General features: G+C 39.1%; 1 protein-coding gene across 3 annotated transcripts in view; it reads right to left on the reverse strand.

Moving 5' to 3' along the window:
- Positions 1-18,243, reverse strand: part of CDK14 (cyclin dependent kinase 14) — a 269,013-nt gene that overhangs the window by 122,931 nt on the left and 127,839 nt on the right. For all 3 annotated transcript variants that reach the window (XM_086466597.1, XM_086466595.1, XM_086466596.1), the window contains one exon: positions 10,754-10,848. In XM_086466597.1, the coding sequence (XP_086322723.1) occupies positions 10,754-10,848 (95 nt within the window). The remainder of the gene's footprint in view (positions 1-10,753; positions 10,849-18,243) is intronic.

Raw genomic sequence — 18,243 nt, forward strand, 5'->3', positions numbered from 1 at the left:
AACTAAAACAGCTTTAATGAAACAATAACAATAAAAGAAAAAATAATAATAAGAATGAGGAAATAATGAAATACATACAATATGTACAAATATATACAAAATTAATACAAAACCAATACTGAACCCAACTCCCCCCACCCTGATGACGATACGTCACCACCGACACCGCAGGGCTGGCACTGGGGCAGTCCCAGGCTGAACTCAGAAGCAGACGGGAATGGGATGCAGGAGCTGGACTCAGGCACTGGATTCAGGGATGCATGGACTGAGATCGATGACAGGAGAACAGACAGAGTCCTCCTCAGATGTCGGCCATCGAAGAAGAGAGAGACCCTAGTGATCTCTCAGCTTTATACTGAATCTGACGTATATGGGATGGAATACTCTGTGGGTCAGGTTTGGGTCATCTGTCTGGTTTGCTCCTCCCTGCAGGTGTGACCTTTTACATGCTAATGACCCTTTTCACACCCAGCACCCCAACATGGAGTACAAGATTTAGCAGTGACCTTGGTCACTAATAAGAACAAGTATAAGCAAAGGCCTCTCTGCATCCCATTCCTTGATACGAACTATAACATCAGGCCTTATCACTGCTAGAAGCAGTCACTGTCTGGAAAAACATGCTGCTGTTTCAGAAAGTGCAGTTAGTTAGAAGAGAACTGAAAAGTTAAAGCACTAAAACAGAATTAGTTCTGGTTTAGCCCAAACCAGGACACTAAAGTAGATGGCACAAGCTCTGGCTAGATCAGAGACCACACAATGCCTCCTAGAATAGGGAACAGAACAGACTTGTGCTCAGCTATGCTAGTTCAACCAGTCTCCTGTTTCCAAACTGGATACGGATGCATATCAGCCAATACGCATTTTTGACCCAAATTGCAATGAATTTCAAATTTTCTCTTTGCTATGATGAAGACAAGTATCACACCTTCTACAGGTCCATGAAAATGAGATTAAGTTACTTACCGAAAATAACTGCTCAGAGTCTAAATATAAAAATCAACAAAGTTGTACATGGATTAAACAAAATCAAGCTCAGGTCAAGGAACAAAAAAAAAAGCCATAGTACCAAAAAAAAAACCAACAACCCCAAAAAGTTTCATTTACCATATGAAATACTGTCTCCAGGCTCATATGAAGAAATGAACTGTGGTTTTGCTTTAAACTTGTGGCAGCGTCTAAGTGTATAAAGGTCATTTCTATTCAGCAAGACTCTGGCTTATGTTAGTAGACACGTGTGTTTGTGAGTACACTGTGTATAAGCATCTGCTGAAGGGAAAAGAATCCAGGCTGATATTTATACAGCTGAAGCAGAGTTTATATACATTGCATCCTACTTCTGGAAGACAGAAAGTATGCAAACAGCAAGAAAATGAGACAAATGCGGATGGTTCGGACTCCTCCCTTCTCCCCTTGAAGAAGGAATTCTAATTATGAATAGATGAGTAAACCACAAGCTATGAATGTCCTCAGATATGCTCAGTGCTTCACTTTAACAGCCGCTATTTTGCTCAACTATCTTGCTCAGAAATCAGAGACTCTGCTACCAAACACAAACGTGTTCAGACAAAAGGCAAGACGTCTCCTTTCAAAGGCACAGCCAGCAACATGAAACGAGCTCTACTTTGCCAGCCCTTTTCCATAATAATAACGTGACTGTCATTCTCTTCTAATTAAATTAGTCACTTCTACTTCCCATGCAATACATTCTCTTTCCCTCCTCTTCCTCAGTCATGATAAATCTCCATGTGACTTAGCTGTCCCATAATTCTGCCTAATTAGTTTCAGCTGTCATTTTTGAAGCTGAAATGCACGGAGAGCCTGGGGCTTGTGAATGGAACAGGAAGCATTTCCAAACGCATTCCCATCATGTAAAACCAGCAATGTGAAAGAACCCTTCCATTAAAACAAAAACTGGAGTATTTGGCTGCCGGCGATGCCATCACGCAGCAGACAGATTGTGTTGCTCCACTGAGGCAGCAAGGCTGTTGCGAGCCATTCTTCTCTGTTCAAAGGAGAGCACACATTATTTATGCCCTAGCAGTTTTACTGACTACAATACTTTCCCTTTTGTCACAAACAAATTCTTAAACTGATAATATAATTTACCAATAAAAGCACAGGCATTAGGAATATTTGAAGTGACAGGAGAACAAAGAAAAGTTAATTCTATTTAAATGGCATGTATCCTCCAACCTAAGCGCTCTGCAGATTACTGCACCGTGGTTTAAACTAATTTCATGTTGGTATTTTCAAAAGTGGCACAGACTCTCACTTTTAAGTATTTCTATGGCTTTCTATAATTTAATCTCTTCCCCCAAAGAGATGATGTGGTGTTAGCCATGCTAATAAAAAATACCCTACAAAGGATCTCTGGGTGATATCTAAGCAACTTCCAGAAAAACAGCAGAAGGCAACAGCACCAGCTGGGCTGAGCAGCAGGGGAAAGATACATATTAGGGATTCCAGAAAGAAAAGAAACACCCCACAAGACACCTCTAATGAAAACAATTTTGCTAACAGATGTTTCTAGTGCCTTGGATTTCTCTCACACTGTCAACAAAGATAAATATACTTCAAAACACATGAACAACACTATATAGAAAAGGAGGTTGAGCAGTGGGGAAATACATAATACCCATACAGACCTACCCAAAAAGCCCAGAGAGAAAAGGGAAAGCACAGTTGTCTGATTTTTGGTTGCTATTAGAAAATATATATTTATTTATTGATACAAAGTCTGTTCGTTGCACAGTCTGGTCTGTGACTGATGAGTGAGATACACCCTGCTGTGGAAAGAATTGCTGAATGAGCTAAGAGATCTTCAACAAAATCCAGTTTTCTAAAGATGCCAGTTTATCTTCTTCCTTATTTTCTGGCCACCTTAATAATTCTATCATTAGCCTGGTTTTCTTAGTAAATCAGCTTAAAGAGACAATAAACACTTAATTTAGTAAGATTATTTTAACATAATTTTAACATAGAAGAATGACATCTCAAAAATCAGTAGGAATTCCTGTTTAGTACGATCAAAACCCAGCAGCAGATCATCAGCTTGTGTAAACTGCGATGGACATACAGTCCCCAAAGTCAACAGGGCTAGGACAATTTTTACAAGCTGAGCCAGTTTTAATCCATGTGCCCACACAGATGTGCATGTGCACTTTTTCTTTAATTTGCCAAGTCACTAGGTTTCCACAGCACTGACTGTTATATCCAGGTATACAAATAAAAAAATAAAAATATGAAGATACAGAAACTTTCTCACCACAGCATGGCTGATACCCCTAAGCTCACAGTGAGAGCGCTCACTCCAGGACCACATCAGCCGAACACACACAGCAGGGAGGCTGGCAACCCACATACAGCCACACTACATCCAGCGGCCACACTCATACTGGCACGGTACTGGCCATGGATGGTGTAGCCATATCTACCCAAGCTGAGCTGGCTCAAGAGCCTTTGCTACAATCTTCAGGGCAGGAAAAAAGCAGTGCAAACACTTTCTCGAAAAGCTTCAGCATCTTATGGCAGACCTCTCTTCACACTGGTTGAGCGACTGTTTTCTGCCATGCCTCCTAATCCTAACTGTCCATGCATGATCATAAGATTAATAAAAATTTTATAGGGAAAATTGCAGTGCAGACTGCAAGGCACACAAAAGAGAAATGATGCTTTCATGGATTATATCCTCTTTACTCAAAGCAGTAAAAAAAGAACAAATGAATAGGCCTTTTTAACTTTCAAGTGCTGGCTCTGTTTATTACTCAAGCTTGATTCTTGATTCATCTTATTCACCATTCCTTAATTATTTTTTATATTATAAAACTATAATCGTATTAGAAAAGGTATCCGCAATTCTTGATCTCTTCGTTCTGACCCCAGGATTTTTATTATTATTATTTTGCCAGAATTGCTCACCCCAAGTTTCTGTTTTTAAAGATTTGATAGACGTAACTTTTTATCAATATGATTAAATTAGTACAAAGCTGCATATTGCTAGTTGAGGAAGGGAAAATCTATTTTTGAGGTTTAGAATTACGGCAATCATCACTCGCCAAACAGCAAGTTTTTGGGTTGGTGTTTTGTTTGTCTGTTTGTTTGGTTTCAGTCTGCACTGAATAAATCAGAGCTCCTCATTTTAAGAGGAATTAAACAGCAGTTATAACCTACATTACTAAAAAGCCTGAGAAAAAAGTTTACTTAGACTGGACAGTCTCTAGCACAAGCTGAGATACCATCAGGTTTCACCTCAGAGGGACTTGGACAATGCCAGTTTATGACCAAAATCTGTGCTACTGATGGTAGAGCTGTCCAGAAATCTGTAACATAGAAATAATCAATTACTTAAAAAACAATTAAAAAATACTAAAACTAGAAGGAATTTTTTCTTTCCTTAAAGTAGTAAAATAGACTGACATTTTTTCTTCAATTCCGGATACAGGAAAGTAACAGTGTATTAATTTCACTGGAAGACTACAAGTATTCATATTTAACTGATAAAAAATAAGATGCAGAAAGATACACACAGAAAGGATCTCAAAAAGCAAAAATAATCAACCTACCTATATCTACTATCAATGACACGTCATTCTGCTGATTATTTGTCTAAACTGTTCTTGAAGACTGCCAATATGAGAGAAACCATCACCCCACAGTAGCTTCTTTGGCACTTTACTATCATTACCATTAACAAAGCATTCCCATCGTTCAATCTTGCTCTTCCTTACTGTAGTTTCAGATTTTCTTTTTTATTCTCTTTACCATTCACATGCAAATAGGTCACTGGTTTTCTCTACGACATATTTAAAGGTTTGTGACCATCTCATCCTTTTCTTCCCCAACTCTAAATAAACAGCCCTACTTTGACTTTTCCTCAGAAGCCTTTATTCTAGATGTTTGCTCATTCTTGGTTTTTTCCCCCCTTCAGGTCTCTGGTTGATTCATGTTTCCTTGTGTGTACAAATTTACCATTTCAGGTGGTGGCCTTACCTGTATTAAGCAGAGTGTTATCACTGGCATATGCATCTTACTACATGTATCTGATTTTGATGGACTACAATGACATTTGAAATTTTTATCTGTAATTTAGGAAAAAAATAATTGACATCTGTCAGTTCTCACGTGATTTCCAGTGTTCCATCTGTCAGTTCAACTCTGGATTTTTTTTATGCTTTGATTTTGTTGTGGGTTTTTTTTTTTCAAATACATTGAATGCACTTACTAATACTTAATAAAAGGAAATACAAGTAATAGATGCTAATTATTAAATAGTGCAAAGTACACTGCAAAATCTAACCAGTATCTGGTAAGGTTATAAAAAACATTAGTAAATTGTACAAAGAATAGTCACTCAGAGACACACAGCCTCCCAATCCGTTCGACTGCAAAGCTTGATTAATGTTGTTAACTCATCTATTCATCAGCAGGCACCCTCCACATGAAGTCTACGCAATCTTTGTGAGATCCTGCAAAGTCAGGATGATGAAACAAACTGAGTAATGTCTTTCCTCCTCCCACTAGACCTGAGTAAACTTCTTAGCCTAGTAGGAATATTTTTATTTAAATTTAAATACAATTTTTCATTCCTTCCTTCCTGCTGATTCCCATGTCTGGCACAGTTTACCTCTTGGCAAAGCACCAAGCAATTTCCTTCTGAAATCCCTTCTGAATCTCTACCTCCCGAAGCTGACTTTGTTTGCATTTCCAACCTATACTTGGACATCAGCACCTCCTGTCCCTGATCTGCTCATTAAAACGTGAAAAACACGGCTTTCCCAAGAGCAGTATTCCCTTACTGCCTCTTCTCAATAGTAGTTGATTTCCTTTCTCTCTGCTTCCTTTCAGCCTTGTTCTGTCATCTTTTTGACTGCAATTTAAGTAGTGCGACTCAGGCTAAGCCTGGGGCACAAGGCAGGTATTACACCAACAGGGGAACAGCTCCTCCTCAGTCAAGGCAAATGGAATCTACTAAATTCAACTGCTCCCATGCTGGGAGCCCTCCACGGCTCTGCTCCTTCCTGAGGCGGTTGAAACACGTTCACAGCAAGCAGGGGTGTCTGCCAAGAGGGTGGCAGGAGGCATCTGGCTTGTTGCAGAGCTCCACGAGCTTTTGGTCCTTGCTTTACCATGGCTGGACAAGCACCTTGACCTCCAACAGGAAGAAAATTGTTCATTGTTTCACATAAGAATAAGGTAATGCAGCCCCCAAATAAGTTTCACTCTCAATCAAGGATTAGAAGACCTCTCCCTCCTTCTTGTGCCCAGTTTCCCTAATTTCCTCTAGGTATTAAGCACCACTGAACGACCCTAGTGATCAGAGCTCAAAAGCAGCTCTGGGACTCTACTGATTTTCCCTGCTCTCTCATCCACTAAAATAATATGGCTTTTTTTGTTTGTTTTCACAAACAGACAATGGCATCCTACCTTTAGTTTCAACACGTTCCCTAATAAAAGAAATAAAACCAGAAAACCAGTAAATTTGTTCAATACAAATTATCAACATTTGTTCAATACAAATTATCAAAATTTGTAAGAAAAAAAAATTTCAGTACAAAATTTTTTGATCCTTTTGAGTGCTGATCAATTCCTTCCATAATACTTCTCTAAGATGTCCCATGACAAACTCAAAGTCTCAGGTTTTGAAACTTCAGCTCTGTAACTCTTCATTCCGATAAACAGTATATATCTCAATTTCCAATCAACATTAAAAAAAGAAGCTCACACAAATTTTTTTCTTATAGGAAATGGGAGGAAAATGTAACTAATGAACTTTATTAAGCCAACTCACTGTATAACAACCTATTTCAGCTGCTGTAATGAAGCAATGAGAATTAAACTTTGTTCTTTAATGGAAAGTAATTTTTAAGAAGGAGAAACATACACAAAGATTAAAATAGGCAACGTATTTGAAAATGCTTGGGTTTAAATTACACTATTAGATTAGTCTAGAGCTTTTTCACTGTTGAGGCAGAAATAATATTACTCATACTTCCAATTATAAATGTATCTGTTCCTTTCTCACATCTAGTTCATAAATATTGAAAGTGTAATGTAAAGTATTGCTATACAAGCTCACTTTTATATGCCAGGAATAGGACATGTTGCTGGTTCATTTATTGATGATAATAATATACTTACATAATTATGCATAATACTAAAACCCCATTATCATGCCACCAAGCCTGTAGCAATATGTATTGGTTAGGATTGCCTTTCAGCAAGTGAGTGTTTCTAAATACAGTCATCTTCCTTTTAAATAACCAAGTGAAGAAGCAAATGGTAGCAGCTAATGATAATTTTAGAACGAACAGATGTCAACCCATCTTGAAAGATCTTTCGATATGTCTGAGATCTCACCTGTAAAATTCATCATTTCCTTGGGCAAAGCTGGCTAGATCAGTGACACTTCCACTACAGCTGGCATACCCACAAGGTCACATAAACACCTAAACAGAGCCTGGAGAGGAGGGGAACAAATCTTGGGTGAACAGCCATAGTCCTCCACTTAGCTGTAAAGCTGAACTGACATTTTTCTTTCAGAAGTCATTGCAGTCTCAGATATCATATGCAAAATGAGTCAAAATTTCGCATTTTGTTTTCAGGTCTCACTTAGCACATCCCAGTTAACTATATGGAAACCAGCTGCTCTACCATTCATACATGAAAGACTATCAGCCCTTCAGGTTTTGTAGAGGCAATTCCAAGCAGCTCATCCTCAAAACTCCTCAGGTAATGAGCAACAGCTCTCAGTCATCCAGTGACAAAATGGAGCTCTCTGCTCCCTTTTCAGCACGCTTGAATGACCAACGATAATCACAGCTGAGGTAAGAGTTACCAAAGCACACAAAGAAATTACGCCCTATTAACAAGGTAATGTATATACTAAACCATTTTCAATTAAGTTCTTTGATTCCACAGAAACATACAGCTTCACATTCACCACCAAAACATTTATACACAGAATGAACGTCTCCTGATCTTCAACTGTCAGACAGAATTTCTAAAGATTGACTTTTCTTGCTTCTAGGGACCACCAAGGTTAAAGTTAAAAAGCTCTGTCATGTTTTCATCTGACAGACCTCCATGCAAAAAAAATTTCTAATTTGAGGTATTCAGATAATTTAATTATTGCCATGTTTCCTTCCAGAGGCTATTCTGTTTTCAGCTTTTAACTTATTACTACAATGCATTTTGCAATGAAAGGTTCTACATGAAATTAAATTTCATTCTACCCTTTCAAGGTCAATGCTGAAACCGAAGACCTCTGAAAACCTCAGATGTTTCATCGGTATTAATTTCCCAATGGAGTTGTCACCGACCTAGCGATCCAAAGTTCTCATTTTCTGAGAACTCCTGGATCACTAACTGTTCATCCCTAATTTAATCATGACATCTTACTCAAATGGTTTTTACTATGTTTGAAACGGTCAATAGTGATTAATGGCAATGGTGTATCAGTCCCATGATGACACTTTATGAAGTAAATCAAATTCAACCCCTTTTAGGTTTGTTAGGCCTCAGCCATTCAAAAATGTATGCCACCATGTCATTTTAATCACATGAATATTTCAGTACAAATCACTCATATTATTAAGCTAAACCATGTCCAGGTGTTAAAAAAAGACAAACCCAAACCAGACATTACAGATATAGAGCTCAGTAACACCAATTGTGCAGCTAGATTGCATAGTCAGCCAAAATTTGTGTATTTAAATGAGCAACTGTAATTTTTGCCTCTGCACATTCATATTATGCACTGAGAGCTCTTTGACAAAAGGAACAAAAAAGGTCATTTGGATCACGCAATTAAAACCTGTATCATGCACATCCACAAGAATTGAATTCAGGTTATGTGGGCATTCTCAAGCAGTGAGCACTATCAGATAGCATTAGCTATTTGATCAGCCTGTAACTAACTTTACATTACCTACCAACGAAAACAGACTTTTGTTAAGCAGTTCTGTCACCTCAAGGCACAGGGGCAAGTTACATCATTACAGTAAGTCCTTAGGCTGGTTGGAGAGAACAAAGCATCTTTCCCCTTCTTCCCAAGCACCACCTTGAGAGGCTCTGCCATATAGCCAAAATACTAAAAATACTGAAAAAACAAAATATTAAATTACTACTTGGATCAGTTGCTAGAAAACATTACTAAATACGATCCTGAAACAGTTTCAGTAGCTACCAAACAGCATGGGAACAAGAAGGTGCAACCAGCAACAGGGCTGATCCAAACAGCACCCTGTTGAAAAACAGGTAAGTGAATCCAGAAGAACCAGCCATTGCACGAAGCTTAGTCTGTGTCTGTGCTTATCATGGACAGCAACATGATGTACCACATGGCTGGGAGCCAGAGTCTGTAAAACACTACTACGGGATGTAAAATCCAGAAATTGGACGTTAGTATAATAGGCAAACCCATCTATTTTAGAGAAAAACATTGTATATATCTCATTTCTCAACCAGTTCTGCTGAACACAGCTAAACACAGCTGGTGATAAAAGGGACTGCAAAGTGTATTCACGTAAAGTTACGCAAATAAGTCTACACTGACCATTACAGAAAATTAAATATCAAGTCTTTTCCTATGCTAATTCAGCGTATAGGTCAGGAGCAGAAGAATCACCAAATTTAAGAAAAGGAATTAAATTTTTATCAATGTTCCTATACCTGAGGTAAAAAAAATACATACTGCTTGCAACCGCTCTGCAGGCTCCTGAATCTGAACACCCACGTTATTGTACTGTAGCATTTCGATGTACACAGACAAGGTGAACGGCTTCTCCAGACAAGATGCTATGTGCACTATCATGTAAAAATTCAGGCATGCTCCCAAGAAACACACAAAACAATTCCATCTGTCTTAAACAGGAACGTACTAAGAGTAAAACTAGTAATCACTGTACTTTATAAACGCCATGTCTTACTGACTACAACACAATAACAGATATTACACTGAAAATCTAACCTTCTCTAAACTCATTTGCTTCTTTTAAATTACATGTTCTTGAACCCATCTGTGAAAACTGGGAGGTTAATTATGACAGTACATTACATAATTCCACAGCTGAACACTGAAGTAGTTCTACATAAATGCTGTATGTTTGTCTTAGAAAAACTAAGAAGATTAATTAGGTGGCCAAGCCCAAGACTTTGGAAAGTAATACTCTGAGCACAATTACATCATTGCACTGTGCACTATGTAAATTGAAGTTTTAATTAGTAGGTAAAACACTAGTCATGGCAAAAAAATAATAATCAAAAATTCTACATTGCACGTACAAGACTTCTTTTTTACTGACACTGCTTATAAAAAGACACTATCCACAAGCCAGTCACAAGAAAACTTTTGATGAAGGAACTATCTGTTAGGCATTTCGGTCCTGTTCTTCTTACCTACACTATCCTCACCTATTTTAAAGTTATCCGATCACATCAGTAAAGAAACAGCTCTAATAAACCACCTATAACCAGGAAGCAGAGTAAGGAACCAGTTTGAAAACTCAACTGCACAGTACAAGGTCCTTCAAGAGACCTAGTAGCCCCTTCTCCACCTCTGAACCTGGTTTAGCCCAGCCTTCCACTTCTAGCCCCCTCCATGACAAAGTACCACCTCTAATAGCCTCCACTCTCCTGAAGAAAGTAAAAGATTATTTTCGTCTGATTCCTAGACCACCAATGGTAAAGGGAGCTTTTCCATCAAATTCAATACACTCTGGACCATATCCAGAACATTAGTTACTTTACTCACCACATATTCAAACACAAGTGTCAAGGTCTCCTTGGTGTGAATGATGTCATGAAGCAGCACAATGTTAGCATGTTTCAATCCTTTCAAAAGAGAAGCTGAAAAGCAAAACATACAGATTATCTTAAAAAAGGATCCAAATATTTTACATTGATTTGCTTTATTTTTTAGTGACTTGGATGATTTTTTGGACATCTGAGTTTCATAACCTGACAACCAATAGTTGTACTTAGTATCTTCCATGTCTATGAGTTCCAGACATTCAGTGTGTTAGAAGATCATGCCTTCCCATTCACTGCTATTTTCTCTACTTCGTTGGTCAAATTCAACCTTACTTTGAGGCAAGAATGAGCTGCAGCTAAAGATGCTTTTCTTACGCAGCCTCCTCTAAATGAGTCAATCACATCTGATCAACCAGACATCAAGTTAGCTTCTATGATCAAATTTTTTTGTCTCAGGCAAAAGTCAAGCACATCTTTTCAAAACATCATCTTTCCTATCCAACACAACAGAGCTTTCTAAACAAAGTGCAAAATCTGTCCTAAGAATAGTGTTTTAAGCAATAATTCTCCTTTCTTTCAAACCTAAGGCAGGTTTGACAGAATCATCTGTATTAGCTAATGAGAATAAATACATGGTATTTTCTAATTTTTTTTTGTTTTAATGGCACTAACTCATGTTTTCAGAGTACTGACAAATAAAGACTTACCTAGTGAACTTCCTGGTGATCTCCTTCACTAAATTTCTTTTACACCATAATACATATTTAATGTCCATACCGTATTACATATTTAATGTTCCAGAAGACTTGGCATATTTTAGCAATATACGCTGACAAGCCATGTGTTGTTACCAATGTCATTCTGTCGTTGCTGCCTTGTCATCTCATGCATACATCTGAGCAGGACTATCAGTCACCATAGCAAAGTAAATAATAGATACAAAGGCATGCAAATGAGTGGCGTATTTCTGTACTGAAAAACGTGGAACTTTCTTCTGTCACCCTTTTTCTTTTGTCAAAGAAAATAATGGAACATATGTCTCACTCCGCTACTGTGCAAAACGGAAGCTAGGGAGCTTGCTGTGCTATCAAGGGTGCTCCACCAGGCTGAGGTAACTCCAGGGGTCATCTGGCTTTGAACTAGGGTAATTACATATTATCTCTCACATCAGTCTTCAAGGGATCTATCTGACAAGCTGATGACTCTAGGAAGCAACACAACAGCAACATGGCATCTGGCTGAATCAGTGCTCCTCTATAAGCATGCTCAGCAGCAAAACTCTGGAGTTCTTGCTAGGCACAAGGTAGATAGCAAAGGGGAAAATACCACACAGCAGCTTCAAAGCAAGTATATCACAAATATCCTGTCGACAGGATTGCAAACCTGCCAGCAAGCTCCATGACGAGGAAAGAGGCAACCCTTCAACCTGTCTGAAGAGGAGAGAAGAAATGTTTCAAAAGAGCTTACTTTGGCCTGCACTCCACAACCCAGGCTACTCAGAGTCAGAGCGTTCTGAGTGTGTTGCCACTAACCTGTAAATCAACTATTGCAATGACAATTATTCTTCTTAAACATTTCATCAGTGCATCCTTAGTAACTTTTAATATTCCACACATTAAGCAGAAATTTTTTTCTCAACGGAAGAGCCATGCACGATTTTTATAGGATCCTCATCTTAGAATTTGGAGAACTTCTGGGAGTAAAAGCTCAGAGAGATTTGGACACGTTGGGGGTTTTTTAAACGACAACAATGAAAAAATGCTACTGGAAAAGGTACGGATACAAACAACAGATAATCAGAACAACTGTTCTGAAAGTTACATTCTACTAGAAATAAGAACTTTTAACCTGGGGGAACCCCGAGAAGAGTTCACCTGCAGTAACTGAGCTTTTACCAGCTCTTCCCTCAAACCTTGTCAAATGACCATATATGCAGAGAGACTGGGAACATAAAAACCGCCTTCTAGCAGAGCCTGCATCGAACTGTAATAGTATTTACGACCTCTGTCAGCTTTTGCTGTTCAGATCATCACCTGAAGCCTGTAATTCCTCTAGTTGGCCATTGCTTTGTTGCTAAAGTCTTTATATGGGTCATTAAAGCTTAAACAGCACATTGAAAGCAGCTTATCCTGAGGTCTTTGCAAATACTGTCTTTCCTCTTCAGTCCCCTCCCCAACTCTTATCTTCTCTAGTATCCAATTCTCCCCTTTTACAGCCTCAATATTCAACATCTGCCATGTATTACGAGAACTACAAAACATCACTTGATGGGTGAGATTTCTGTCTTCTCCATTAGTCCAAGTGAAATACAGTAAATAATATAGTACAGAGAGCAAAATCATCTTAATTGCACTAATTTTACACTGCGGAAATAAGAAACAATTCCTCTGTCAATTTATACTGTGAAAAACCAAGGATAACTGGTGAAAGTAAGAGAATTACCCCATGTGCTGTTCTATCATCAGGTCTCTTACCGGTAAGATTGCCTGTCTTTGTGAAAACACTGCTTTTTGCTTAAAAAAAGAGGAAAAAAGGAAATAGAAGAAAAAGAAAAAAAGACAAAAAGTTGTCTGAAATAGGAAAGCTGTTTCTTCCTTCACAGAGTACTTTGAAAACAAAATGAAATATGAACTAATGGTGCCTGGTGTGGTTTTTTCCCCAGAAACATCCCCTTTCAGATCAAATGACCAATACAGCTCCTCTTTTGGGCAACTTTTTGCTCAAAGGGGATAGAACTTTGGATGAACTCTACTAATTCAAAGACAAACCCCAGAAAGTCACATCCAAGAGAATGAAAAAAGAGTCCAGGGAATCTGTCAGCATCAGCCTGAGACAAGCCTGGCTTCACCTATGAGGCCACCAACACAGCAGCACCGGAGCTCCATGAGAAGTCAGGTGCTGCTGCACCTGGTGTTACTTCTAGAACAAAATAATTCTCCCAGAGAATGCCAGCTCCATGCAGTGATTATCACCCACAGGTTTCACACAGAGTTGTTTTCTTTCAAGATAAAAAGACTGAAATATTGCTGAAAAAACACTGCAACAACTCACAGAAGTGGGACCACTATACCAGTACTCACTGTATCCTTCGCATGTATTTTTAATAACAAAATTATATAATGCTGATACAAAACTGCTGGCACTTTCTGTACCCTCAGTATTAAATGTAAGATAAACAGATGGCAGCACTTTTAATACATTTCCCCAAAGAGTTCTGAGGAGGCACAGCAGCAAATAATGCTAAAATGCTTTTTTGAAACACTTTGGACAAAATCTTAAATGTATCTGAATAGGCATGTTTGCACACTCTTTTACAGCAAATTCTAGCAGTAAAAAACAGGGCAGAGGAATTGGTGACATACTTCAATAATTAACAACATCCAAGACGATAATTTCTGTGACTTGTACATAAGTTCATGACCTGAGCCACTAAAACTACTAACAGCACTTCTCCATCAAGGGCTAATAACCATATTTGCATACCTAAAGGAAACACATTGTATTTGCTTGAATAACAAGCACAGACTTCTCCTCCAACAAGGGGATGCTCTCATCTATTATGAGCTCCTGGCAAGCTGCCTTATTGCTTGTGTTGGTCAAAGAGCTTGTTGCTGTTCCCAGATGAGCTGGGTTCTAAAGCACACTCACTCCACAAGCAAACCAAGCCAGATGGACTGCAGCCAACTCTTACCCAAAACCTGAGCAGCATTAGTAAATCAGTGCTTTGCTCCCTGCAGGTTTTACAGCATCAGCTCAAGCCTGACACTCCATTAACAAAGCCTTGTGACTTTTAGATCAGCCTTGACTTACCTTTAGAAGACTTGGAGTGTTTTGAAAAAGGCTGTTCCGGCATGCCCATGAAGTAACATTTCACAGCTGTATGTCAAAAATCAACAAAAGTAGCTATTGCTGTCGACTCCCAGGCCACATGCAGGAAGAACTTTCCACTAGCAGCACTAGCAAAGATGGTACTTTCAGACATGGCAAGCACATTAAGCTTGAACATTAATTACGGTCCTCAGATCATCCTACCACAATTAATTCAGTCTTGCAATTCCTGACTATCATCTTGTTCTCACTTTGTGAAAAATCACAAATCTCCACTGTGGCCCTAGATAGAAGAATCACCCCACCCATGACTTCCAAATTGTCTGATATCTCAGTGACCTGGAAACTTCTCTCAGCAGCAGAACTCAACCTCACACTGCTCATATTCACCGTAAAGTACAACCACTGCTGATACTCTCTCGGATTTCCTACTATATGCAAAGGCTGTGATTTTCCCATCATTTTTCTAAAAGGTATAGCTATGAAAATGCCTGCTTTGCTCAGCATATAGTAGTTGAGGTGTCCTCTAGGGCTACCATGCGCCTGTGCTCACCATTTCTCACGTTACTCCTCACATACAGTGTTCATTCCTTCTCACTGTCACTCTAGGAGGACATACCTCATTGGGAGAGTTTTACTCTTGAAGACAGCACATCATGGCAGTTTGTACCTATCTAATAATGTTAACACAACTGTGCAGCTTTCCTGCCCTGTTTAACTTCTGAGACACCATAGCTGCACGTTCTAGTCAGTAACATAAATTTGTGAAAGCAAGTAATTTATTGTGCTTCAGAGTCAAACAATGTATCTGTAAAATTCTGTGGCTTCTCACACTCTGCAGACACAACGGTGCTCTCTGACAGAGTGCCAACTTCCTCACATAAACAGTTGGGTTCTGTCTCTGAGCTCTCCTGGAAAGGCATCTTTAGTGAGAAAACATTCACAAGTTTTTTCCCCTCATCATGTCTCCTGAACAGACTCAAATGTGTCTCACTGCTGCACAAACCACATAAGTTTTGTTCCCCTTCCCAGCAACTTATGTTTCCATCTACACATCTTTTATAGCAATTTTTAAAATTTGGCCTCAGAGCACAATGTCCTTTATGCTTCTCATCCGCTTCCCACACAGCAGGACTTTCTGTGCGCAAAACGTTACTTACAATTCTAGCACAGAGACAAGAATTCAGCTCTTCTGTTGGTTTTGCAGTAACATATGTGCAGAAATATCATCCTCAGAAATGCAGTCTCCAAGTCTACACTTTGCTATTTTCCAGTTCACCCATCTGAAAGAATTTACTGCGAGCAAATAGCTTTGCTTTCCTACAACCCTAATACAACAAAATTCAATTCACTGAAAACTATACATTCTAGGTAAGACCACACCAACCACAGATTTCCCATCTTCTCACCACAGGATATATTCTTCAGAGTGATCATTATTTGTAATCCCAAGTAATTTATTTTAGAGCTGCACACCTACAAATGCCCAGAATCAGCCAGCTTCCACTCTGATCTTAGTGGACACATGCAATAAAGATATATAGGTCACTGTTCGGCTTTGAAAAATTTCTAGGAGGAACTTTCTTAACAAATTTCAAAAGAATCCATGAGCTACAGGAAGAACAGAAAAAGCATCAAATGGTTCCAACGTGCTATTACATAGGCTTAGGTGAATCGCCGCCTTTACAGCCAATTCCAACCTCATGACAGCCTCCATTAAGAAAGCGCACAGTGCCTCAACACGCTTGCAAGAAAGGGTTTGCTAGCCCTTCCACTGTAGGCTGCTTTGCTGGAGGGACTACATGGATCACATTAGCTGCATCTACCTCCTTAGGCTGAAATCCAGGCTGACATGAGTGGGCTGAACATTTAACCGAGTTCTTTTTATTATTGGTGACATTTCTACTTGCTGCTCCTATTCGAACGTGTAGTGGGTTATTAAAGAAAAAACACAGAAAAAGAGTGTGTGTAACAACACATCGACACCTTCAGAAGTTCTCACTATGGCTGTAGTCTCATACACAAAAGGCAAGTCACAAACCTGCTGAAACCTTTCTGCCTATTGAACTGGAACAAAGCCTTGGAAGGACTCATCAAAAAAGCTCCAAAAAGCACTACAATATATTATCCTAACAGATACGCAGAAGATTGCTGCCGTGTGAAATGAATGTCTCTTTCATTATGTTCCAGGTAGAAATTTATGCATTGCATATTGTTCCCAATGCTCTTCAGACGCAAGTACAGATGGAGGTTAAAAATAATGAGACATCATCCTATCAAAGCCAGACTCTCATGGAAAAAGACTGTAATATGCTACTCCTACCTTGTAGCAGCCAGTTATATCTTACCTTCACTGTCTTCCTATTCCTTTTTTATGCATGCAAGGCATGACTCGGACTAGTAGCAGCATTTACTAATAAAACTGTCACTGGTTGTTATTAGCCTTGTTATCGTGCTGAATTTCACAGTTTTCATACAAATATCTATCTACCTTAGGATGATGACTTCTTTGGAAGTTTTCAGTCTAAACGGCTCCTGCCACCTCCCAAGAAACAGGCTTTAGTAACAGCTTCTGTAACCCACTGAGTAACTTTGCCCTTGAAAAAACACAACCTCTAAACCCCATGTTTTGGAGTAGAGACTCAAATTCTGAAAATACAGAGGCCTTTAAAACAGAAATACACATTTTGCCATCTCTATGAAAATCCTCTAAATTTGATCAAGCTTTTGAAATTGCCACTTTGGGTCAGTTTAACTATGAGCAGTGTGAAAGGAAGGAGGAGTACAGAAAAGGGGAGATGGCAGAAGGGGCTGTGATTCACAGTGGAAACTAGGTAAGGGTAATGAGAAAGAAAAGCCAGAGGACAAACAAACAGCCTTCACAGGTGGAAAAATTCAGAGAGTGGAAGGTAAGAGAGTGTAGACAAGACAGAAAAGGGACAAGATGCAGAGCATGGGGTGGGCAAGAACTCCCACTTGGCGGGGGGGTGGGGGGGTGGGGGGGGGAGTAGACAAGAGCCTACAGACACTAGCACATATTCTCCACTGATGCCCATATCTGAACCCAAGATTCCCACAGATTACCAACAAACTGCTTTCAGTAGGAATCAAGGACAAGTCCTGGCAGTTTTCCTCATTCTCCTCCAATTTCAGTCTACAGACAGAAGCAACCTACAACAGCTATCAGCTAGTGTTTCAGTTCAAGCAAGTCGTGTCCACATGAAAGCTTGCAAACATAATGAAACATTCGAGTGCAGATGCAACATCAGAAAATAGACTGGGTTTCCACTTCTTTTTCAAACGCTTAGAAAATCACATAAGCAAAAATCCTAATTAAAATAATGCCATGCCAAGCGCTCAAAACTAAGACAGACTACAATTTCAGGGGCTTCTGCAACGTTAACTCAGCTTCTGCAAGATACACATTCCTGAAGTCACTATCATGAGATAAGCCACCATACAAGCTTTCAGCATGTGGCTGCTTCATATTTATCCTGCATTTATCTAACACTTTGACAATCTGTAAATTCACAGCCTAACTTGCCCTGCAATGACCAACATGTGTGCTCATACCCATCAACTGTTGCCAGCTCTTTCATTTTTTTTTTCCACAGATGGAAGAAGTGTCGGCTTAAATTTTCATTTTATACAGACCCAGGTATG

The sequence above is a fragment of the Leptosomus discolor genome, chromosome 6 (assembly GCF_034619465.1).
Source record: "Leptosomus discolor isolate bLepDis1 chromosome 6, bLepDis1.hap2, whole genome shotgun sequence".
NCBI lineage: Eukaryota > Metazoa > Chordata > Aves > Leptosomiformes > Leptosomidae > Leptosomus > Leptosomus discolor.